We start from the raw sequence: 25,633 nt of genomic DNA, 5'->3' as shown, positions 1-25,633 counted from the left end.
AGGGGGTGACACCCATGTGGCAGTGCCCAGGGCTGCTGGGGGAACAGGGCAGTGTATGCACACATAATGTATACACTCCTTAGCAGCACTGTGCTGTGGCCCCATCCTGAGCTCACGTACCTGCGTGTCCATCCTCATCCAGAGCACAAAAGGGAAAATGAGACAAAGTTTTCAGACCTATACTTTTGGCATCAGAGCCTGTTTGCATCCTTGGAGACAGCAGATGCCACCAGCATCCCAAAGCAGCTGCAGATGGAGGGCTGAGAGCTTTTACACCGCACACATGACTTTTTCTACAAATGCAGAGCAAACTCAGGTAAAGTTTTACCAGCTTTAATTTATCTTTTGGTGTGGTAACGAAAAGGATCGTCATCAAAGAGGATAAGGACCATTAAAAACCCAATATTTTGCTACAGTGATTGGTTTATGGCGTCATTTGGCAGTTTTATTTATTGGGTGTGCAGCTTCATTGTGTGTCTTATAGCCCGGGTGCTTCAGGAGTTTGTTATCTGCAGGACACTGTACTCCTGCTCCAGAATAGATGGTATCTGGCACAGGTATTGTTCTGGGGCAAACTTTACAGTAGACCTGTTTCTCCAATCTGTCAGCCAGTTTTGGCTCTCTGTCTCCACAGACTTCTGTGAAGACAGTAGGAAAAAATGTAGTCTGGAGATCACACCTTGCATTGCTGATAGCTTTTGCTGAAAAACTAGTGTTTTACAAAGCACTGCTACCTGAAAAATAGCTGTACATCAGTTTCTGCTATTGCCTGCTCTTAGTTAAACCAGACCCAAATTTTGTGGTACCACTTAGGTGATGGAACTTTCACTATCTCACATCTTTGAAGACAGGAAGAACAAATCAGAAATGCCTGGAAATTGCCCTGCTGTCTCTTCCACAACAAGGCAAAAGCTCACACAGTTGAAAGCTGTAAACATATTCCAACTCACATTTATTCACGTTACTGCTTTCACATTGATGTGGTGCAAGATACTGCTCATTTCAGAAGAGGCCACAGACATGCCCCAGTAAACCCTTGATATCTTTTAGACCATGAATTAATACTGTACTCAGGACATTAATAAATACTTGAAAAGTCTGTAAATGACCCACGTTGAACTCCTTTGTAAAAGTATTTACCTTATTTAAATGGATTTATTTTTATGTCAAAATACATTACACCATGAAGGGATGGATGCAACTGTTCTGACAAACTGTGTGCACCTGATATGGTCTTTATCACTGCTGCAAGTCTGCATAAGTTTGGGATTGAGCAGGAAGTGATGAAGATTCTGCAGAGCCAAAAAAGATTTGATCTTAAGAAGCTCGTTTTGCTCACATTGAAAGCACAGCAGCACTTCCCAGGGAGATCCTGTGGGCTGGTGCTCAATGATCTGATGCTCTGGCAATGGCTCAGTCCAGGGTGAAATGCTGGATGCCTCAGCCTCAGCCCAAGATGAAATGTAGGATGCTTCAAGCTCCTCTGAGCTCTCTGAACACACCACACCTCCTCGCATGAACGTGTGCATGCGTGTGTGCGCCGCTCACCATGCCCATGGAGCAAAGTCCTGCAGCCACGCTCAGCAACTGATGTCCCTGACTGCGCCCTTTAGACACAGCCTTCGTGGCAGATGTGGTTGCCATTGATCAGGCTGAAGGTGGCCAGGGAGTGGTTGGTGCTCTTGAGGGAGGTCATTCGTGTGGTGCTCCTGGCCATGCTGTGGGAGCGGATGAGCAGGCGAGCTCTGCAGCACAGCAGCTGGTTGTTGAACTGCTTCCGAAAGCTCTTGCTGAGCAAGTAGAGAGCAAAGGGGTTGACACAAGAGTTAGTGAAGGCCAGGATCCGAGCACAGATGCTGGCGATGAAATGCAGCACTGAGGTGTCCACCTCGGAGTAGTGGTAGGACCGGTACAGGTAGATGATGTGAGTGGGCAGCCAGCAGAAGGCGAAGAGGCACACGAACACCAGCACAGTCCTGGCCAGGCGCTTCCGGGACTCAATCTGCACCAAGGAAGAGAAACACAGATGAGCTGCTGTTCCTAGCTCGGACCAGGAGCTGACTATTTTTGCCAGTGCTGCAACTTTCCAGCTTACATATGGCAGGTGGTACATCCAGAGCAGAGAAATCTGGACTGCAGGTGAACACAGTCAAGAATTCTCCTTGTCTATCCTCAACCCCCTTCCCTTATAAACAAGTAATTCTGAGAATTTATTACATAAGAAGTAGTCTTTCTTTTCTTTTCTGTTTAGAGATAAAATTCTAGCAGCTTGTCACTTTGCAAAATCCCAGCTCTGGCAAGAAAAGTGTGGACAATCTGCATTAGTTATTCACACATAATGTATACAATCATATGTAATTTTAATAAATCACCTTATTATTATTACTATTATTATAATTAATTATTGTGTAGTAGTCTGGGATATTTCACGGTCAGGACATTCTGCCATGGGGCCACGTGGTGTATGTACACAAAAGTGCTGTCAACAGCTGCACAGCCCTTTACGACCAAGTCCAGCACTCAGAGTCTGGAGGAGATGGAGAAACAGGGAAAGGATATTCTGTACTTGGAACACCAAGGTGGCAGCAAGGTGGACCCTTCAGCTGAAAGTGCTGGAGCCACCAGGAGAGAGCTACAGGTGGTGAATAGATGGATGACCACCTCTCACACAATCTGAGCTTTGTCAGGGAAAGGTGCTTTCACAAAGCCAGCTAGCACTCAGTCTAACCTTCATGCAGACCAGCCACGCTTCCCTTTTACTTACTTCTACAGGCCTGGAGTCAACCCAAAGGTATTGCTCAACTGAGGGGAGCTGAGGTAAGCCATACCTTGTCTTTTGCCCATAAGTGGTGTACATTAAGATGACAAAGCCACTGAAAAACACATCTCTCTTCCTTATGAATGCAAAAGCCATGAAGGAGGTTGCCCAAAATGAGAGGACAGAGAGTTGCCCAGAAAAACCTGCCAAAATGCACTGCTCCCTGGGAGAGGTTATGCAGCCAGAGTCTGCAGGATTGGAAAACATAACACTGCTGATATTTTAGGGCTCCCTAATGTTCTCCTCTGTGGTAATCCCACTAATGCTCCCCAGACACTCCCAGGGAATTAGCTGCATCCCACTTCTTGTACTTAAGTAGGATGTGAATGGCCTGCAACTGCTCCTAGCCTCAGCCCTGCTGCCCTTGCTTCTGCCACAGTGCCTGGCCAGGCTCCCAGGACACTGCCCCATCCTCACTCTGCATCCAAGCTCCACAGGTAAAGCAGAAACTGAGCATCTTACACAGGCTAATCTATTCTCAGGACAGCTGCAAGCAGGAAGCAGGCAGAAGAGACATGGCAAGCACATTTGGACTTTATTTCATGCCCCTTTAATGGCACTGACTAAAAATCAGCCATTGAGCTCAGGAAGGACTGACATGCACCAGATGATAACATCTCCAGCAAACAGGCTGAAAATTAAATCCTTTGAGAAAGGGCTCTCCTTGGCTAAACCATATATTCTTTTAAAATGTATTCTTAATTTGATATAGGGCTATTGAGGCCACATCTGCACTATAAAGAAAGGAAGCAATGCAATAAAGAAATCGATACCAGTTATCTCAGATGGAGATGTATAGCACTTGAATGCACTGCAGGATGGGAATGATGGACAGAGGGTGCTAGACCAGCCTGGCCTTTTGCTTTCTTTAAGAGCTCTCTCCCCAAAACCAAAGGGGAAAGGGCTGCACTTTATTGCCACTAATCAAAACAGCCATTGAATCAGCAGAGAAATGGCCTGCAGGGAAAAAGATTGAGGCACATTCAGAAGGGAAAAAGGATAAGGATTTCAGGGATTGCACATCATTTGATGGGCAAAACCCGAGCCCTTCCAGCTTTACTGCTTCAGCATAGCACCTGAAGGCTGTGTAAGATGATTTTGTTGGGTCAGTCTAAGGTGGAGGTGTCAGCTGGGTGCAATTGAGTGAGTGGACAATTGCTCAGCTAGGAATGGCTGGTGTCGGTTTAGCTGAGGCTGAAGCACACCTCAGTTAAAAAGAAGAGGTAAGGCAAATAAGATGAATATGTCAAGGTAAATAGGCTGTTTAAAACCAGACAAGGCTTCATCCAAGGTCCTCTCTCTGACAAAGCAACTTTGTGAAGTTTTGATTTTCTCCCATATCACCCCTTTGCTTCAATCTGCAAACACTGTATCTGCTCTGCCCCTTTGCCTGCATCCTAGTCAATGCCTTCCTAGGCTTTGGCAATGGTCTCCTGCTATGCTTGCCATGGTAACCACTCTGCCAAAGTCTCTGAACTTACAAACAGGAGGAGATGCTTTAACTGTTTAGCCCTATATTATAGCTTCTTTCATCCATTTTACTTCTTTTACCCCACCTAATCTATTAAAATCAGTACCACAGACACAGTCTGTCACAGTGTAAATTTCCCTGTATTCCCTCTTTCCTCCCAGATTCATAGAGAATGTGGATTTTTGAAGAAAGTCAAATCTCTACCTGTTTCCTCACATGCACATTTCCTTCCACGGGGATGTTGTAAGCACTCCGGATCAAGTTCTTAGCAATAAAATAATAATACACTGAAATTACAGACAGGGGAATAATATAAAATATGAGAAATGATGCCATTGAATGGATTTTGGGATGCAGCCCATCTGAATGAGGGTAAGGAGCACAGCTGATAAAGGTTTTATTAGTCCCTTTGTCATGGAAAGGGTGCAGATCTGAAAATACTGCTTCAGGGATGGCAAGCAACATGGATACAATCCAGATTATAGCAGCTCTCACACAAATCTTCATCAGTGCATGTGATGCTTGGATCTCCATTGGCCTTACTATAGCTTTATACCTAAAAAAAAAAAACAAACAAAAAAAGGATATAGTTTATTGACCTCAACATTCAAGCACAGTATTCCTGTTTTCCCTTCTATTCAGAAATAAAACCACAAAATAATTCTTTATTCAAGACTGGATTTTTTATTTCAATATTTTCACTAGATTTCTCAATTTAAACCAGAGCCACCTGCCATCAGTTCATTCAGATTCATGTGTATTGATTATGAGTTCATTAAATTTGTAATTGACCCAACAAAGCACAGGGCTCGCTGTCATTAACATGTTAATTAATATTAATGACATTAATATGTGTCCAAACAGCATTAAGACAGGAAGTGCAATCATAGACTTCTCTTCCAAAGTGTACAGCAGCTTACACCCCAGAACAGTGTTGAATGAAACTGGGCTGAGATTTTGACACATTTTTCAAGCTGTGAGTATAGCAGTTTTCCTGCAAACCTTATTTCTTCTCAAGCTACAAAGAGCATGCTGCCTGCTTAATTGCTGTTTGGTGGTGTAGCTGGCAAGAGTTTTCCCTAACTCAATGCATCGAGGTAAAGTAGCCAGAAGTGCTGAGTCTCTTGCAGAAAAAAAACACCATTATTCCTTACTATTCTAGATACATAGAGACATTTTTTGATTTGAAATTTTGTCTTTCATGATTTCAGCCTTTCAGAAAATTGTACTTTAGAATCCAAGAATATCAAAGAATTAAATTTGTTTGAAATTGGTTTGTGTGATGAGAGGAATGGAAAACATCAGAGCTTAATATATGCTGGAGCCCTGCTCTGGCAGGATTTGACACTCCAAGCAAGCCACAATTCACATATGCATTTAAGGAACACAGTAGAAGGAAAAAAAATGATAATTAGGAAGGGCTATCTAGAGGTTTCACAAATTAGCATGGAGGGTCATATTATGACAGTTACAAACTTGGATATTTCTTCCAGGATCTGCCTCCCTCTGCCCATGGTGCACTTTGCTCCCCTTGGTCGCTTTTCCCTGGGGACCGGTGTGTGCCTGGGTCCTGGAGGGTCCCAGCTCCCTTTGGCATGGCAGGGTACATCCCATCAGCTCCTCGAGTCCCTCTCTAAGCTTCTTCCAGCATCCTGGCTCCTTCAGGCAGCTGAAGTGGGCACTGGGGTGGGAGCAGGCAGTGAGCACAACACCCTGCCCGAGTGTGGGCACACAGCAGGGCCCCTCCAGCAGCAGCACAAACCAGGCACTCCCTGAGTCCCCACCTGCTATAGCCAGCCTGCATTATCCTAAAGCTCAGCATTTGGTAGAGGAGTCCATCAGTCCTGAACTGTTTTAACTGGGTAATTGCTTTATTTGCAGGGAAAGCATGCATTCAACTTCTGATTTTATGCAATATCCTGCTCAGCACACCCAGCTTTCCCTCCATGTAGGTATATATGTATCTACATATCTTGTATGGATTTTAAATACATACACATATTTATATGCATGTACATTCATATATACATAACTGCATACATAGTTGCACACTTATTTTTATGATGACTGTATCTAGACATTTGCAGGTATTTCTTCATACAGGTATCTTGTGTAGAGGACTTTTCCTTTCATGTACTACAAACATCATGCTCAGTAGTTTGCTGTTTGAACACTTATTCTCCAAGCTCTGCAGCTCCCCTTTTTTTTTCCAGCTGCAGTGGCCAGACACAGTATTTTAAAGGCTTGCTTAATACCTCTTTAACTTTCACTCTGAAAATTGTAGATTAAGTGGTGTCATGCCACAAAGCACAATCTTCCAGCACCAGATCATAAACTCAGGCGAAGAACGTCACAGATCTTAAACAAATATGATGCTCTGGCTATTGCAGTCATAAAACAGAAGTGTTAGACAGCTTACTAAAGGAGTGGTGTTGAAATAGCTCCATTTACAGTCTCATTGACCAGATATAGATTATTGACAGAAACATTAGCTCGCTGAAAGTCTTCAGTAAATCTTAAAGAAGAGAAATGCAAAAGAAAATTAATAATATATCAAGGTATTAGCAAATTTAGTGTATTCAAAGGTCTTTTTGCAGATGTTTACTGTGTGCTTATCAACATGACATGTTAGCATGATTATTTCAGGGGTTGTCTTACAAAATACAGCTGAGAGAAAATTTTCTAGTATTATGTTCCAGGAACATGGATAAGTTAAAAAATATAGAGAAACTGTTTAGCTTTTATTAACATTAACAAATTTGGAGGAGACAGAAAATTACTCCATTTCAAGTTACTGGTGTATTTTAATCAGAGATGGCATATACAAACAATTTAATTTGGACAGAACATAATTACAAATGTCTAGGAAGCTGGCACTGACTACTAGGCATTTGGAATATTTTTAAAGCCTCCTACAGCAGATGTAAGAGAAGATATGAGAGAGGTTTTGCTTGCAAGGGGTTCAGTGTAGACCCAATGGATGGGAGTGAAAGAACAGAAAGCTAAAACAGAGGAAACAAAACTAGAAAACAGATTTTGAAAATATAAGTTCTTAGGTGCAGAGCCGCGGTAGGTACTTTCTTAATAGCCTGACAATCAAAATTATTTTGCTGACTATCTACATGACTTCTTTGATGGTAGGTTAAGTCAAGCAGAAATCTCTGGTAATCTCTGTTAGTCTCCAAGTATTGATGTGTGTCTGATCAGTAGTGATCTGGTGGGAATCCCCATTTCCAGCTGCCTTGCTGATGTGTCAGTGGGTCTCTCCAGTTTGTGTTTCAGCACGCTGCTCTCCCATGCCAGCTCAGGCTCTGGACAGCAGCGGCAGGGGCTGCTCCTGGGGATGCTATACATGAGGAATTGGCCCTCCAGGCTGGTACTTGGGCTGGGACACCACTAGATTTTCCTGTTGCTGGTGTTCAGGGTGTGAAAAAGCTGCACCTCCTGGTTGGCTTCTGAGTGGGGCTCAGAAATGCCTTCACACTTTTCCTTTTCCATTCTACTTTCTTGGCAGGGTCAAACCTGGGGTTTATAATTTATTTGACATTTCTCCATAACTTCATCCAGGTAGACTGGACTTGAGTAGCAGCTCATTCTGATTTTCAGCATGTGTATTTCCAGTCTGTATGTCAAATAATATTTCAAGTTTCCACAGCTTTGTCCACTGCAATTTGTTTTTCAATGAGTTAGCCTGAGGCATGCAGCTTTCCCATATTTAACATCCAGCATGTGAATATTTCAATCCAGTTTGAAGCAGACATTGATGAATATACCTATACACCTTAGAGGAGCCATGGCTCTCATGGAACTGAGCTTTCATGCATAATTTTTAGCCCAGGTCATAACATGGCCTCTGAGAATGTGAGTCCCATTGCACGTTTAACTCTCTGCAGCCGAGCTAGGCATGGCCCTGGACTGATCACCTCTGCTGCTTGCACATTTAGTCTCTAATTATTGATTCATTGTTTGAAATATATGTATTCTTTTCAGCTAAACTCCTTTCCCTATCAGTTTTTAAAGAAATTTTTTAAAAAGTTTAAAAACCAGAGGTACAATTCATGCACTGCAACAAAGCCCAAAACTCCAAAATATGCCTTGTGAAGATTCATTTGAATAAAAAAAAACAAGTCAAGAACTCATGCCACTCATGCCAGATGAGAATGACTAGGCTGCTGATCTGATTGGAAATATGAAAGAGATGCTGACATTACTACTGCTCAGTCTTTGAAGCTCTCTGCTCCTACTGGTGCAGCAGCAACCTGCCAGGTACACTGCAGCTGCCAAGGACCTCCCAGCCAGGATGGATGCCAGTCAGCTCCTTGTCTTGAAGTCTCATTCAAAGAAGCCCTCAAAATAAATTACTCATGGGGCTATGCTAAGTGTGCTTAATGTAAGTGGAATTCATGAGATACTGTGAGGATTCCCCTGCTAAGGAAATCCTCCCCACACCCGCCACAGTGACTCTGGTGCTGTCCCAGTTCTCCAGGGCAGTATCCAAGCCTCCAAGAGAAAGCTGGTGATTGTGTTGCTTCAACCCAGAATACCTGATCATTTTTTAACCTAATCCCAAAAATTCATTGTGGATTGGTTGGAATCCACAGACCATGTGCATCTCCACTGAATCCTTGAAAACATCTTTTACACATCCCTTAGGATCTCTATTGTGCTCATTGAGTAATTGTTTCTCACAACTGAAACTGCTGAAATGACCATAAACCACTAAAATGTGGCATATTCAAGGTCTTTCTGTGGTAAATACTTTTCCCACTGAGGTTAGTATGCCAGAGAAACAGGAAAACTCTGTCATTGTCCGTGTTAATAATAATGTAACTAATGATAGCATCACCTAATGTACTCTAAAGCTTGGAGTATGCAAACATTGGTTAATACCATGCACTTAGCCCCAAAGCTGCAGCTTCAAATATAAACACAGAAGTAGCTGCAGCATGAAAAAGACACTTACAGATAAATTGTCCACAGATACCAACCAAAATATGGCCCCAAATGAATGCCAGTGTTTCCTAGGTGTAGTTTCTCTGTTGGTTCAAAAATATTTTATCCATCTTTGTGCTCCTCAGCTGAGCCAAGAAAATACACGTCACCTGAAGCATAAACAGGCTTTGACTTCAAAGCCATACTGCCTATATGTTTCTAAGCTTAGAAGGGCTGCAATTTTGCTCTCTGGGGAAGAAAGGACCTTATTCACAAAGACTGCAGCTTCAGTGCTTCCTTCATGGCTTTTTCCTGTCACCTTCATCCACTTACTTATGCCTGCTACAACAGCCACAAAAATTAAATGAAAACAACTAAAGCATGGGGAGGAAAATCAGATGTTTCCCTGGGATTTTAAATTAATTTAGCACCATAAGGCTAAGTCTCTGGTTTGTTCTTTTAATTTTTTTTTTTTTTTAGGGAAGTATTTATAGTGTGTGGAGAAGCTGGTGCTGTAGGCAGCCTCAGCTTGCTCTCCTCTTCCATGACTGCTTTGTATTAATGCCTTTCTCCCTTCCCTTATGACAGCAAGGAAAACTAATGTAAATGACCCAGGTGTGTAAGGAGAGAAAATGCTTGAAAAGGACTCTGCCACAGAGTACTGCCCTTTTCTATCTCAGTCCTTCCAAGCATGTCCATCTTTCTACAGCTTAACATCACAATTGCTAGAAATATAAGAGGAGAAAAAAGTCTGCCCATCCTTCCTCCAGAGAAAAGGGACAGTGCCCCTCCAAAATGAATTTGCAGGAGTAGTTAAATGTCAAGGAAAGTCTCCTCCAAGTAGTATCATCTGTTACTATACCCTACACCATTTATTAAAAAATGTCCTGTGCCCCACTCCTGAATTTGTTTAATGGTTTTAAACCCAAGTGTATTAGAATCTGCTCAAACAAGATTTCAGAAGCCTTGCCCACCCTTGCTTTATTACTGATGCCACTGTTTAGACTGCATCAGGCTGGTGGAAAGATGTACATATTGCCACTTTCTTTCTCTCTGAAGTGAGAAATCCACTTACAAAGTTTTGGATCTGTTTGAACTGTGCTCTATTTTGAGAAATTGAACTAATTTGAAACTCTGACTTAAATAAAAAAGCAGGGATTGGCTGGACCAAACTGATGTCTTACAGAAACAGTCATGTAAATTGCTGAGAAGTGAAAACACTGAGTTCCTCCCAGTTCTAGAAAATGAGCCCCTGAAATTGCCATGACTTTCTGTGGTAAGGATGGAAGAACTGCCTTCTAGTCAGCGTGTCCCCCATACTTCTTCTGTTCCCAGTTATAACTGATATAGTGAGAAAAGTGCAATTTGCAGTCCCTCTGATCCCCAGTCATCTCTTCCCATTTGTGAGATTAATGGCACATTGGTCTGGTCTTGGCCCGAGGACAGATTGAACAAAAATTCTTTCATTAAGATTTTGCAATTAAGTTCTACAAACATCACATTAATGTTTTGACCACATAATATGAAGGACTGGCTCAATTACCATGCAAAAAAGCTTCAGGCAACAGAGAAAAATTGATGCCATGGAAAAACTACATAAATGAAGAAGATGGAGCCCTGTTGAGTGTGAAGCTCCACCTGGAAAGCAAGAAAAGAATCTTTTTAAATATACCAAGAAATTTATGACAAATGCAACGCCACAAACTTTCTTTATTGTTTCCACCATGGATGTTATGAATATTTATAACTCTGAAGACAATTCAGTAAATCCACAAAATTGCTAGACTGTCTAACCCATCAACACACTCCGACAACCTATTCTGGGTCTATGTGCTTTCTGCATACTTAGTTAAGATTATCATTATTATGCATGATTCTTGAGTGAACATCTGTTATTAAAATCTTTAGTAAATTGCATATGGGCACAAAGACATCTCTAATGGGCAAATCTTAAATACATTGGCAGGTACTGCCTACATTCTCTTTTTATTAATTTAACATTTAAATAGAAAGAAAAGGGAGGCACTGATGAAAGTGGCACAGCTCTTTTAAAGCATATGTTCAAAATTCAATCCATATACCTGCATGCTGCTATTTTATCCTGGAATATGGACAAATAAGAACCTTAGTCTAGGAATGCCTAAATTCAGAATTGAGACAAAATGTTTTAGAGACTACTGAACTGTACTACATGCTGGTGAAGGAGATCTTAAACACTAATCATTTGATAGTGAATGTGTTATTCCTAATCATAACCATCAAGAACCTAAAATATTTTAGAAATTAACTATACATATAAAAAACAATGGATTAAAAGGTTACTGCAGGAAATAGTGTGAGCTCCATGGACATCAGAAGAATCCCCTTTACACCCAGGGTAGTTATTCCCAGAAGGACTTCAGCTTCATGCCAGGTTAAAGATTTCAGTGGGACCAGCTTTATGGATCCTTGCAAACAGATGTGAGACCTGCTGTCTGAAGCAGGGCTGGGACCTATCCATTTACAGAACCACAGAATATGCTGAGTTGAAAGGGACTCACAAGGGTCATTGAATCCAACTCCTGGCCCTGCACAGGACACCCTAAGAGTCAGACCTTGTGCCTGAGAGCAATGTCCACATGCTTTTTGAACTCTGTCAGACTCAGTGCTGTGACCACTTCCCTGGGGAGCCTGTTCCAGTGCCCAACCTGGAAAAATCTTTTCCTGATATCCAACCTAAACCTCTCCTGACACAACGCCAGGGCATTCCCTTGGGTCCTGCCACTGGTCACCACAGAGAAGAGATCAGGATCTGCCCCTTCTCTTTGCCTCATGAGGAAGTTGTAACTGAGGTCTCCCCTCAGTCTCCTCTGTGCTGAACAGAGCCCTTATACAGCTTCCCCTTGAGACCCTTCACCATCTTTGTTGCCCTCCTTTGTTTGCTCTATAATTGTTTACTATCTTTCCTTTATTGTGGTGCCCAGAACTGCTACCAGCACCTAAGGTGAGGCCACCCCAGTGCAGGGCACAGAGGGACAATCTCCCCTCCCGTGCCAGCACCAGGCCACCAGGCATGTGAGGGAGCAAGCCCAGAGGTGCTTCCATCCAAGGCTTTACTGTCTCAGCCCAAGTCTCCAGGGATGTCAGCAGCCTGGGAGTGGAAGATCTGCATGCCTGAGGATTGAACTGTGACCAGGGCAACTAAAGCTGTGGCCTCAGACATGGACTCCTCATTTCACTAGAGCATCTGATTTATTTCTGCTGGAAGCACCACATTTGGTGCATAAACACAGAATCACTGAGTAATTAAGCAGGTGGCATAACTGCTGGATATCCCACAGAGCCAGTTATAGATATTCATTAGAGTTTCTAAAAATGGCAGTTGCTCAACAGAAAAAGTCCTGCCTGTACAATAAATCAATATTGTAACTTGTTTTGACAGAGAAAGCAGAGCTTATAATTGACCTAAAAATTAGCACTTCCATAAGCGTAGCAGCTGTGGTGTGCTTATATTAATTTTGTGGAAATAGAATAAAAAGCTATATGTATTTAGAACCAATGCCAGGTTGGATGAGGCTTTGGGCAACCTGGTCTACTGGAAGGTGTTCCTGCCCACTTCTGGGGGGTTGGAACTAGATGACCACTAAGGTCTCTTCCAACCCAAACCATTCTATGATTCTATGATTCTGTTAACTTTAGAGAGGCAGGTTTCCTGAAGTTAAAAGCAGTTTTCAAATCAACTGACTGAGAACACAATCTAAAGAGATATCACTAACTATACATTAGTCGCTGACTTCCAGCCTGCTCCCTGGTGTATCCGTCCTTGCCATGAAAAAAGCACGGCAAAAAGCTGCCCTGGATAACAGAAAAGGAGGAGTCATGCTAAAATCTCAAATAAGTAATTACAAAAATCAATATGCAACAGATGGGAAAAAAAGCATAAGTAAATGACAGCAAGTATTGGAGTTTTAAAATGTTGGTGACTGATAAGGGAAGCTGAAAGAGACAGCAAATTATCAAAGGTCACTCTGCAACAGACAAATGTGCATTTTTAAATACAGCAGAAATAAAAAAAATCAGTAATTCAGGCATACATATAAATAGTGAAGATATGAATAATGATGAGACAAAGTGAAAAGCAATAACCTGATAGTCAGCTTCAGGACCAAATAAGCAGGAGATCTGTGTGGTTCTGTACTATGTGTGCAGTACTACAGATGTAGCAGAAAACTTGTGAGCTCTATTAAAGAATCTGTGAGACAACATCTGCTAACACAAACTAATTTCACACCAGCAGGCCTGAATAATTTACACCTAGGAGTATTAAAGGAACCAACTGAGGAACAACTGGTGCTAATTTTTTTACAAATCTTGAAAAAATGGTGAATTTCCTTAGAAGTGGAGAACTGGCTTCAAAGATGTGATGTTCAGAAAAGCTGGATGGCGTGACCAAGAAAAATGCAAATATTTGTGCTGCCCATGGCCAGTTGCAGAGGGAGTAAGAGACAGGTTAATCCTGCTGACAGGTGATAATTGACATGTCTGTCTTGTTTAACACATAGCAGATGTCAGCATTGTTTTATCTTGTCACAACATAATAGAGGATGTAAATAGGGTGTGGGCCGTGCTGCTGTACAGAGGAGCTGCAGCTTTCATGGGCACGTTGGCATGGGTGACCGTGCATGTAGATGCACACATGTGTGAATCAGGGTATATGTGGTCCCCTCTCTTCTATGCATCAATCCCTGTCCCACTCCCACAGGAAAGGGTTAAAATTAGGACTCCTGGTCTCAGAAGGGGGGATTCCAGGTAGGGACCCTGAGCCCCATGCTTCCCTAGCAGTGCATCAAGCATGGTGGCAAAAAGCAGTGTGTGGAACCATTCGTAACCTGGGTCCTGGGAAATTTCTCCGGCCTCAGTGTTATTTATTGTGCATATCACCTGCCTTGAGCAGGCTATAAAACCTTTGCTGGAAAAGTTTGCAGATGACACAGTGGCTAACCAGACTGAGAATGTTGTAGAGTCATTGGGGTAAATGGCCATAGTCTAAAATAAACCATTTTAACTCAGTTATGTGTAAAACAGTAAATACAGTAGCCAAATGAGCTGGAGATGCAAAAAAAATAGTGCTCTGTTAAGGAAAGAGATAAAAGAAGACACTAAAGAGACTCTTCTGCATGTGACAAAATGAGATCTGTGGGATTCTCATGGTGTCATGGCTTTAGTGTAATTCAATATAAAGCTGAGCCAGTTATATGATCCTTAAGTCCTTTCCATGGTTTCAGTAAACACAGGTGTCATAAGAGATCATCACCACAATATGAACCTTCAGCAGCATGTAGGGGCTGAACAATCGATTGCTATCCTTGACTGCTCTCATCATAAAGCCATAGAATAGCTTGGTTAGGAGGGGGCCTTTAAAGGATAAACAAGACCACCACCCCCCTCCCCCCCACAATAAACAAGGACATCTTTAATTAAGTCAGGCTGCTCAAGGACCCATCCAAGCTCACCTCGAACAGTTCGAGAGGTGGGGTATCCACCACTTCTCTGGGCAAGCTCCCTCCTGTGCCTTACAGTCCTCACAATAAAATATTTCTTCCTTATGTCTAACTTAAACCACTGTCTTTCAGTTTAAAACCAATTGCCCCTCGTCCATTGCAGGCCTTGGTAAAAAGTTCCTCTCTGTCCTTCTCATAAACCCCTTTAAGCATTGAAAGGCTGGATTAAGATATCCCCAGAACCTTCTCTTCTCCAGGCTGAATAACCCTAACTCTCTCAGCCTTTCAGGTTTGCTGTGAGTTAGGTTATTATGCAGTGGTTAGATGTCAGACAAATTTCAATTTGAAACATGACCTGAGTTCTAAGAGGAGAGGGTAACAGAGTGGCAGACACACAAGAGGTGGCAGAGTGATATATGCACTTTTAGTCTGAATATTCAGAAAGCAACCTAATGTCGCTGGAAAGATTTGTTTTAATCCAAATCCTGTGAGATACTCAGTAGCCTCTGTGCAGAGGTGTGGGAGAGAACTACTGCTGAGTTGATGTGGCATCTCCTACTCCTGCACCCACATCTCTGGTTCTCCCGGGACATTTGAACATTCATGTCTCAATCTCATGCTTCGGGGTTGCCTGAAGGTGTGAAGAAACATTTTTTTCTCTCAGGATGTCATGATACTGTTTTCTGTCCTGCCTTCCCAGAGAATGCAGAGACTGACTGTGGACAGAGGGTGAGTGAGGACAGGATGGGCAGAGCTGTGACAATGCTTCTCCCTTTGATGCTCCACAGTTTTCTGCAGTCCAATTAAATTGATCACTAGCCTGGCATAGGAGGGGAGTTTCTGCAAGGCATCTCCAGCTTTCTGCTTTTCTCTACAGCAGAGCGCTTGGCTTGCTGCTGGGATGCCTTCAAGTGCCTCAGTGCTGTGAAAGACCCATGCATTGTCCCTGTTTTCTGCTCCATGGCACAGGGATTTTGAAAGCCCTCGCTCTGTCCGAGATCCTATGCAGCAGACACTGTGTAGGGGATTTGCAGAGCCTGCTATGGCCAGGAGATCATGGCCCATGGTGTCCTAGATTGTACAGGGTGAGATGAGCACCTGGGTGTTAAACTGCTGAAAAACAAGGTGAGGGGACTCCATAGGAACTGTGGTGAAGTCTCTTTCCAAAATAAAGGAAAGCAGGTTATTGCAAGGGTCGTCTCTGAGCAAAGCAGATACTGGATGCTTCACAGCGTGGTTGTGCCTGCTTCAACTTTTTCAGCTCAGCTATCTCCTACTCTTCTTAGCCAGGCTCTTGTCCACATCTGAACATCAAATAGTAACACATGAACTGATGGGTCCACCATAAGCTCATCCCCTTGCTTGAGTGATGGTGAAATGCCAGCCCACTGCTGGGACGCATAGCTTGCAATTGTCTGCAGCTGGTTGCTCTCCTTAATAACAGTGTGTACAGCACCTCGTATATGAGACCATGACAACTGATTGGGGGTTTTAGGTTTTACTGAAATGTAAACAATAGGTAATCTGACTTTTCTTCCTTTTGATTGCCTAAATATTGACAGTCTCCAGCACATTAGCACTGACTCTAAACTCAGATTTCCGTACTAGTCCCACCGCTATAAATGGGAGCTTTAATCTTCCAGGTTATAGAAGTGCATCTATTGTGTTTTGGCCATTTGCTCGGGTTAATCAAGATATTCAGAAAGTTTGTGCTGTTTGATCAGTTGCTCTTGGTGCAAATGGATGCAGGGGCTGAGGAAATGAGAGCTAAAACTAAGGGTGTAAAGAGTGTTTATATTATACTGACAGTGTCCAGAATCTAAGACTCTTGTACATCAGATGAAGAAGATAGGTGTGTATCACCCTGCATCCATCAGCACATGAAGGGCAGCAGCACAGAAACTGTGGCAGTGGAAAGGGTGGAAATGGGGCTGCCTGGTGCTTCAGTGTGAAGGAAGGCTTTGAGCTGGGCCCCAAAGTCCCTCCAGTTTTCTTCCCTGTGACTAAAATGCCCAGAATATATCTTAACTATTACAGACTTGGCACTTTACAACTGATGGTATTTTTTTAAAAAGTGTCATTATGTAAATCAACTCAGGGAAATCTGGGCTAACTTTTCATAGCTTTTTATTATGGTGGCATGCTTCCCTTAGTCCTCTAGTGGAGATATAAACCAGTGATTGTAAAGTAAAATAAATGAACTGGCACATAGATATTACACCTCCTGTATTATTGTAGGCAATATTAATAGTAGGGTCTGGAGACATCTAAATCACAGAAGAGATGAGACCACTAAACAAAGACTTTTGCAGGTTTAAAAGTGTTTGTAGAAATTCTGGATTTGTTTCTTTCCTTGCACTGCTGCTTTTTTTAGGAAGGTTGTTCGGAAGTTTTATTTCTTAGATAAACAAACCATCATATGAGTTCAGAGGAACATCAAAATTTGTGTTCGTGGTGCATTCCAAGGGACCCAGCAGAGCTGGGAGCCCTGCAGCATTCCTGCATCCATCCCTGCAACCATGGCTCTAAGGTCAACATTTCCAAAGCTAACATCCTCATTTCAGGTGTCCCACATGACTGCAAACTTGCTGTCTGCAGCTGGTTTTGCCACTGTAAGCCACCTAATCTCCCGTGTAATGTCACTTTACGTATCTCAGGACACTGTCACTCCCACCACAGGGCTGCAGGCAGCTCCAGCTGGCAGGCATGCCGCAGCTTTCCAGTACTGAAATCCACGTAATCCAAGGTGCTTAAAGTAAAGATGCTGCTTGTAAACTCCAATTACATTTTACATTACTCTGCTGTGTGCTTGTAAAAACAGCATTGCTTCAGGAAGGTTTCACTGCATGAGCACCAGGAAATTTCGATCTTTAACCATGTCAGCCTAACAGCGAGGAACTATGATCAATGCTTGACAGCCTGCTTAATTCAAATGCAAATGTAATACCCTGTCAGTCACGGGAGAAAGCCAATTAAATAAAGACATCTCCCATGACATGGGCAATTAAATAGTTGCTTTTCCTCTTGCTGTGCAAAGATTTTCCTTAATTTCCTGTCCTTTGCTGAGATAGCCTTGGCTTTTCTGCCCAGGCTGGAAGCTCAGGTGTCACTGCTCTCACGGGTGCCTCTGTACCGCTTATCCTTGCACTGAGGAGGAGGTGGAGGAGGAGGAGGGCAGAACCCAAACTCCCGTTTTTTCTGGGATAAGCTGAGCAGTAGCTGAAGAAACCGCTGTCTCGACAGTGCAGAGCAGCAGGGCAGACAGCTGTCCTTCCCCTACCAACCTCATTTACAGTGTTTCTAAAACACACAAACATCATGCACACACATGGGCTGCTGTTTCCTCGCTCTTGTATACTCAGCACTGGCCTTATCACTCATGGAAGGTGGCTGGAGGCACAGCACATGCCTTAACCCTCTCCCGCCTGCTCTGAAAGTGTGACACACTTGCAGGAAAACAGGTGTCTCCCGACAGCTCCCACTGCTCCTGCTCATGCAGCCAGACAGATGCAAGCACTGTGCAGACAGTGGAGAGGTCCCAGAGGAAATACATTTATAATATTCTTAACTCTTTTTTGCCCTTTCTTACATATTTTCTGAAATAACAATGAAATCTGAAGGAAATCTCATGATTGTACACAGTCCCATCCTAAGCACCCAGGGACCCTCTGGCTGTCCCTTGCTGCTCAAACCAGTGCAGGCATGCCCAGCTGTGTCCAAACACGCACAGAACACTTGCAGGCTGGGAGGCTCCCACTGCAGGAAAAGCTGAGGTCAGCAGTTTGTCCCTCTGTTTCTCCTTGAGAAGTGTGCAAGTGAACAGTCAATCCTCTGGACAGCCCCTCATTCTGCTGGGTCAAACCACCGAGCAGCTTTAGGTGCTTGTGCTGGAGGCTGACACTCAGACAAGTGTTTGCAGTCACTGGCAGATGAGAGATTCCTAACACAGGGCAAGTGGAAATGGAAATAATGAAAGTATACCTCAGGAAAGCATATACTTATGCACTGATGATGTGCAAAAACCTACTGAAACTGGGCTCCATGTTTTCAGAAGGTGATCCAACACAGCCAGGACGATCTTGCCATTGTTCTAATGTAGCATAAATGTCTTACATATTCTATCTGCCCATCACACCTACCCACTGCCTTTCACCTTGTGTTTCATGTCTCTAGAAATGACCCTCTTGTATCACACTCCAATGCTTTTCTTTAAACATCAGACTTCTGTTCCCTGTGATGTCTCTCTAGGCATCACCATGGTATGTTCAGTAATGCCAGCAGTTGTTTCCATTTGCTTTTGTCAATGTAAGGATACTGAAACCAAGAGGGTTTTATGATAATTTTTTGCAAATGATGAATTATAGACAAAAGGTCTGTAGTACACTGACAAGTCTCCCTTTCCTTGGAGATAGTGCCATGTAATGCTATCCAGAGCAGGAGGGTTATGAGACTTTTTTTTTTTTTTCACATGGCCTATGGCTTTGATTAGTGAGAACAAGGACATTCACACACCTCATGTGTGCATCTCGGGTAGGATTCATCTCAACAAACATTAATCATCTCACCACCACGCCCCTTTTTTCTGTTTCCCTTCACGTAGTGCCATGTCTGTCATCAGAAGTGGGTGTCTATAAAACCACCCCACATGTCAGGCTCAGCATCTCACCTGCAGGTTTTGGGCTTCCAGACCCTCCACAGCCCCCAGCCAGCATCACCATGCTGGTTCACATTCAACTCACATTTTGGAAGTTTTCCCTTTATGTTTTAAGGTTATTTCCCTAATGATTCTGACATTATTAATACTGGAGTCTGGAGTTCAGAGTGACAGCTTTAAGGAACTAGACTGTGAGCTGACAAAATATAGACTATTATTATTGTATCATTTTGTAACAAATTCAGCCCAGCACTGCTGATAATTTATGAAAATAGAAACTTCTGCAAACTTAACAGATAAGGGACACTTGTGTTTCAAATGCACAGCATATTGGATTCACAGACCTAACAAAGTTACAAGTTTCATTATTATCTCCTTCGGCAGTGGACCACAGATGCATTAGAAGAGAGTAAAATGATCCCTTGGAAATGGAAACATTTGATCATCAGTGCAGCATGATGGTTAACAGGTTCCTGATAAAGCTGAAGTTCAGAACTTGAAGACACAAAACCCCAAGCTTGGCACAGCTGCTGTTTTCTGTTCTGTTCTAACACTTCAGGCAAAAAGTGCTATTGATGTGCTGCTCAGTAAAAGCATTTACAATGTTTACTTTATGTAGCATGTGATCAGATAGCAATAAATATCTCTAACATAATCTTCTTTACAATGCATTTTTCTTTTACTTACACTCCTTAAAACAACTCTCATTACAGCTTTCGAAAGATATATTTTCCTGGAGAGATACTTATTGTTTTCCCAGCATTTTCTGCAGAGTGGTCAGAGGGGCTCCAGGCACCACATAAAGCACCACATCAAACTCAGGAGTAAAAGTGCATGTGGTCTTTCACTAGTGCAGTTTTCCTACCTTTACAGAACTTTAAAGCATATTGCTTTAAGACTTTTATCCATACATAGGCCTGTTTGTTATCTGCTACTGGGACAGACAGTGCTATTTTTATATATCCCAACACAGAGGAGAGGACAAACATATTGACCATGCTGTCTCTGAAACACTGAGGAGTTACTGCTTTTGTTGAGACTGCAAAAAGTGTATTGAAATATGTGTGTAAACTACATTGAAATCTGAACAAAAGTAATCTGATGTTTTAAAGCAGCTTAGCAAGAGACAGTGGCATGCAAGAGACTACCCAAAGCAAACCTAGTTTCACTTATTTGTGAGCAAGGATACAATCCACCTGTCTTTTTTGATCATAACGGAACTGAAATAATTTTTCACTCAGTACTTCTGTGCCACTTCAGCATGGTGACAATGTGTTCCTTAATCTCTTTTGGAAGTATTCAGAAAATAAACCAGAATATTTACTACACATTATTTTTTACTAAACATTATTGGAAAATGAAGTTTCTGAACTAAAAACAGAGATCAGTTTTGACTAGATAAGGGGCAAACTGTTTAACCAAGGGAAATACACTGGCTATAGCAAGTGCGATTCCTGGCTTCAGGCAAGCTAATTTGAATATTTGAAAAATATTTTATTAATAACTTCAAGGAAGCAAGCCACTAGAAAGAATTGATTCTCATTGCACTTTAAATTGCTGCTCCAGTGCCTTCACACTTCATGAAGCATGGATCAATTATCTTTTTGGCAAATATGAGCATGCTATCTTTTAGCAGAGCTTAATTAATGGCATTTTCTCTCTCGGTCTTTAGCTTGATCTGCTCTTGTCCCTCTTTGAATTAATGTAGACTATTAGCTAAATTGCACAAACATTTAGTTTAGAAAAAGTATCCTGTGTTCAGTCTGCCTCCTCCTCAAGTTGTATGCTAATATTCATCAGAAATCACCTGAGGTAGTTCTTCTTCCCTCATCACAATAAAAATAAACATTATACCTGAAAATACAAATTAATAATTGCGCATTTTATGGAGTCATAATTATGCAGGCTTCTTTTCAAGGTAACAGCAGCCAAGCTTACCTGTCAGCTGAGAGAGCGGTGAGAGTAAAGACAGACACCCCTACAGAGGTGAGCTGTATGAAGGGGATAAGTTTGCATCCAGTTCTGCCAAACAGCCACTCATCAGCAAGGTACCTGCTGGCATCCACAGGCACACAGGTCACTAAAAGCAGCAGGTCTCCCAGAGCCAAACTGGAAATGAACAAATTAGGGACATTTCTCATGGATTTCACAGTACAGAATATCTTAATCAAAGTGATATTGCCAATAAGGCCTATCAGAATGATGATCCCATAGATAGTGGGGATGGCGTAGAGGAACGCTGGGTAAAACCAGTCTTCCCCCAGGAGTGAAAAGTTTGCACTCTGGTTGACAGAGATATTATAGAAAATGAAGTTATCTGTTTCTAGGTCTAGCAGAAGGCACTCTCCAGATGCCATCGTCCTGTTTTACTCTTCTCGGAAAACAGCTTTCTTCTTTGAAAGTCCTCAAATTCCTTAAATTAATTTCTTGCTTTAATTTTGCTGCTCCTTGCTGGCTTTAAACAGTCAGAAGACTTTAAAAGTCATATTACTTTGTGACACATCTTGTCAATAACCCAACCAAAAAGCACCTGCAGCTTGCTCCACAGTCCTGTTTCCATAAGGTGAAAGGAGAACATGTTTTAGCATCGTTTGAATTGTGAAACTTGCATTTTCCTCCTTGACTTCTCTTGCTGTTAAGTATTCCTCAGCTCTGGAAGGCCAACTATCAAAGACCAGCAAGCGGCAGGCATTTTCGCAAACGGGGCTCATTCAACTCCCGCCTTCGGCTCTGCCCGGCAGCCCCGAGTCCGAAAGCGGCGAGTTACAGAAAGCGAGAACTTTGGGGAGTCGCTGCCACGCCGCACCGCCAGTCTCTCCCGCTTTCGGTGCCGGCCATCGCCAGCCGGATTTAAAGCGAGGGGGCAAAGCGGGGCTCGGCTGGCGGCTCGGATCCCATAGGCAGGATGTTCCCGACGTCAATCCTGGCGCTGCTTCCCACGGCGTGCGCGGCTGCCGGCGGCGCGGCGGGAGCGCCGGGAGCAGCGCCGGCCGCCTGCTGGATGCTCCGGGCAGCGCGGGGCCCCGCCGCCCTTAACTCTTTAGCTGACAAAATGCACATCTGCTCACTGAGGGCTCCTGAAATGCGTCATCGGCTCGCCACCCACTGCCTCCCCCTCAAAAAAACCAACCCCAAATCTCCCCTCCCTGACCAAAACCCACCAACTCCCCCCCCCCCCCCCGCCTCCACCAAAACCAAACAGTCAAACCCAAACAAATCAACCAAACAAACAAAACCCAACGCAGGTAATTTCATACTGCAAACAACGTGCTCAGAAAAGCCATCCCACCTTCTTAACTAAAAGCACACCTATTTTCATTGCACTCTGGTATTCAGTTATTCCAGTGAGAGAATGATGATATAAAGCCAAATTCATCTTCCCCTCTCCTGCCAAGGCAAGCGAAAGTAATACAGCCAATTACAATAAAACCCAACATTGCCGTTAAGGTAGGCAAATGAATATTAGCACTGTGAGCTTGAAGTTATACAGGGAAACCTTAACTCTGCACACTTTTACGCTATTTTTTTTAATTTGGAGGAAACAATGTTGAGAGACAAAGTTCACCATTCTATGCAATAATTTCCATAGATAATGCATGTTGAGATGCAACAGAAAGAAATTTACTTGGCCTGTAACAGTCTAAAATAATCCTTTTAAAAACTGATTAAGCTAAAACTATCACTGATGCCTTACTGCTTTATAACAGGCCATTTAGGAATATACATGAGGACTTTCTGGACTGCTGAGATACATAGTTAATTTGGAAACCAGCCTGCAGAATTAAAAAAAGCTGTACTTTACATTTTCTCTCACAACTGCTCATTTTTGCAGGCAAAAGAATGTTTCACCAACTGCTAGAGTTACTTGGAAGTGAGAGGGGAGGAGATTCAAAGCAGGCATTAAAGTGTGATCACTGGTTACTGCATAAAAGAAGCATTTCAGGACACATTCTGGAAAATCTCCAGGGGTTTGAAAGTGGTGTCCCATGGTGGGATTTGAAGCAGGAGGCTTCAATATCTGTTTTTCTGCTTCGTTCTCGTGACCTGGGTCAGTGTTTTCAGCTGTTTTTCTGCTGTCCGTTCTAAGTCAACAAAGGACTTATGTGTACCCTTAACTTTAAGTAGGGCTACTTACATATATTTTTCAAGCCAAACACACATGACAGTGCTGTGCTGATAGCTTGAGAGTGCAGAGGATAAGCCAAATTTTCTAGGATTCTTTTCAGAGAGAAGCCTGCTTTTAAGAAAAGGCTGGAGGCTACCACAGTTAAAAGCAGAGGACGCAGAGCGACTGTGCACATTCTGATTGGGGCACATGGGCACTTCTGCTGGTCAGGGCCAGCTCTGGGCAGGGCTGCCAGGTTGGGTGGATGCCATTTGGAGGCAATGCCATATTTGGCACAGCAGAGCCAAAGGCACAGAGAGGAACTGTGGAGCTACTGAAGCAGCCCTGCCACACACCATGGTAGGACACCTCTCCCAGAATATCCCCCAGCATACCTGGGAGCCTGGTGATAAGGGCTGCATGACAAAGGGATGCACACCCCCCCTCCCTCTCCCCACATTTTGCCTTTGGAGCATTGGGATAAAGGGGAGAGGACACTTCTGGAAGTGGGAGCAGCCACTTCGTGTAACCCTGATGGACCCCTGTGACCAGCAGCCTGGTCAGTAGTTGGCAGTGATCCACCCTGAGTAGGAGGTGGGGACTTCTTGTCTCCCTTCCCGTTCAAATGGCTTGTTGACACTGGGATTTGTAAACCCACCACTCAGAGATATAACATCTCTAGCTCTCAGCACAAGCCTTTACTTTTCAGATGGAAAACAAAGTGGTCAGTTTGACAAAAATCCTCTAACAGGACCACTAAGTCATCCCTCTTCACCATTTGAACCCTTCTGCACTGAAACCTCTCTTCCCTTTACATGGCAGACTATGTGAGGTGAGCAAAGGAAGACATGAGAAGCAATGCTGGAAATCCTGCTGATCTGGTGGCTGCCAGTGATGTTGATCACTCTTTTGAGATGGGGCATATTACCATATCCCACGTCTCCATCAGTGAAGGAAAGGGCTCTCATGATCTCTGGGAGGATGCACTTCACCTTTATCTTTGCAAGGCTGATTGTTATTCCAGGAAGCACTTCAACTCTAAACTTACAGCTTTCTCATTTTTGCTTTTGACATATCCAGGCTTCAGATTTAGGACAAAGTTTTCTGACCACAGAGAATGAGAAACTGAGATTAAAAAAAAAAACAAAACCAAACACCCACCAAACTCTATATCAAACAAAACCAGATTCTATAATGCTTGAAACAGTTCAGATTATAAAAAATATTCATTATTTATGTCAAATGTAAATACATTGTTTCAGGGAAGATGAAGGACACAGGTTTTATTCACTGTTGCTGGCTTGCAGATGTTCCCCAGAAGTAACTTAAAAATGCTGAGGATGTTTCCCAGACGTGTTTCTGTCTTGTCATAAATTGCATTTGCGAGGTTTTTGTTTATAATGAATGATGTACCTTTTTAATAATTTCTCTCTACTGTTCCCTGAGCAGGCAAAATGTCTGTATATTGGCATGAGCATACCACCTCTGTGTTCCTTTCAAGATCCCAAGCCTCTCTCAAAAGGACAGTAAGCATCAATACCCCTGTTTCACCACTGGAATAACCTGAATGCATTATCAAAAAAAAAAAAAAAAAAAAAAAAAAGTGACTGGCACTAAGTTACTTAACAAGCTGTTGGCAGAATTCTGAATAGAATAATGCAAGGCTGGTGAGCCTGGTCCTGCATTATAATGGTTTTTGGTTGGACAATGGGAGATTCCACACATCCTTTCATCCTTTCAGTAGATGCTTTTTTTAATCTCTCAGCCTTTGTCCAACCTCCAAATGACAGCTGCAAAGAGAAAACTTTCTTAACTGTGCACATTGGGGGAAATTTGTAAATGTTTGATGGGCGAAATTTTCAAAAGCACTTAAACCCACATGAAAGGTAATGAAATTTAGGCTCCTACATTGCTCATGAGCTTACCACCTGGAAGTGGAGCCAGAGTTTCAAACAACTGCAATCTACATTGAGAAAAGTACACAAGACCCACTTTTCAAAGGTGCTTGGAGAGCTGCAGCTGCCAAAATCACATCTCCAGGCAGATTTTCAGAGCCCTAACACCAGTGTGCCAAGGTCTTTTGTAAGACACTGATCATGTGTTCTACAAATCTAAATGGACCACTTTGGAAAATCCAATGCAACAGGGGATTCTGTGAGGTTCTATGGGAGAT

At 42.9% G+C, this 25,633-nt stretch overlaps 1 protein-coding gene across 2 annotated transcripts; it reads right to left on the bottom strand.

Moving 5' to 3' along the window:
- Positions 1-317: 317 nt before the first annotated feature.
- On the bottom strand, positions 318-22,379 carry GRPR (gastrin releasing peptide receptor). 2 transcript variants are annotated; one of them, XM_072934200.1, is made up of 3 exons: positions 21,294-22,379; positions 4,785-4,845; positions 318-2,002 (listed from the first exon to the last, which is right to left on the bottom strand). In XM_072934200.1, the coding sequence occupies exons 1-3, from the start codon at positions 21,710-21,712 to the stop codon at positions 1,610-1,612; spliced, it is 873 nt and encodes a 290-aa protein (XP_072790301.1). In that variant the 5' UTR covers positions 21,713-22,379; the 3' UTR covers positions 318-1,609. The 2 variants fall into 2 exon arrangements, with proteins under 2 accessions (XP_072790301.1, XP_002197367.4); XM_002197331.7 differs by having other exon boundaries at positions 4,494-4,845; positions 21,294-22,369.
- Positions 22,380-25,633: the final 3,254 nt, after the last annotated feature.

This window comes from Taeniopygia guttata, chromosome 1, assembly GCF_048771995.1.
Source record: "Taeniopygia guttata chromosome 1, bTaeGut7.mat, whole genome shotgun sequence".
NCBI classification, from domain to species: Eukaryota; Metazoa; Chordata; class Aves; order Passeriformes; family Estrildidae; genus Taeniopygia; species Taeniopygia guttata.
Note: the sequence above shows the minus strand (reverse complement) of the source record. Positions and strands in the feature narration are given on the sequence as shown.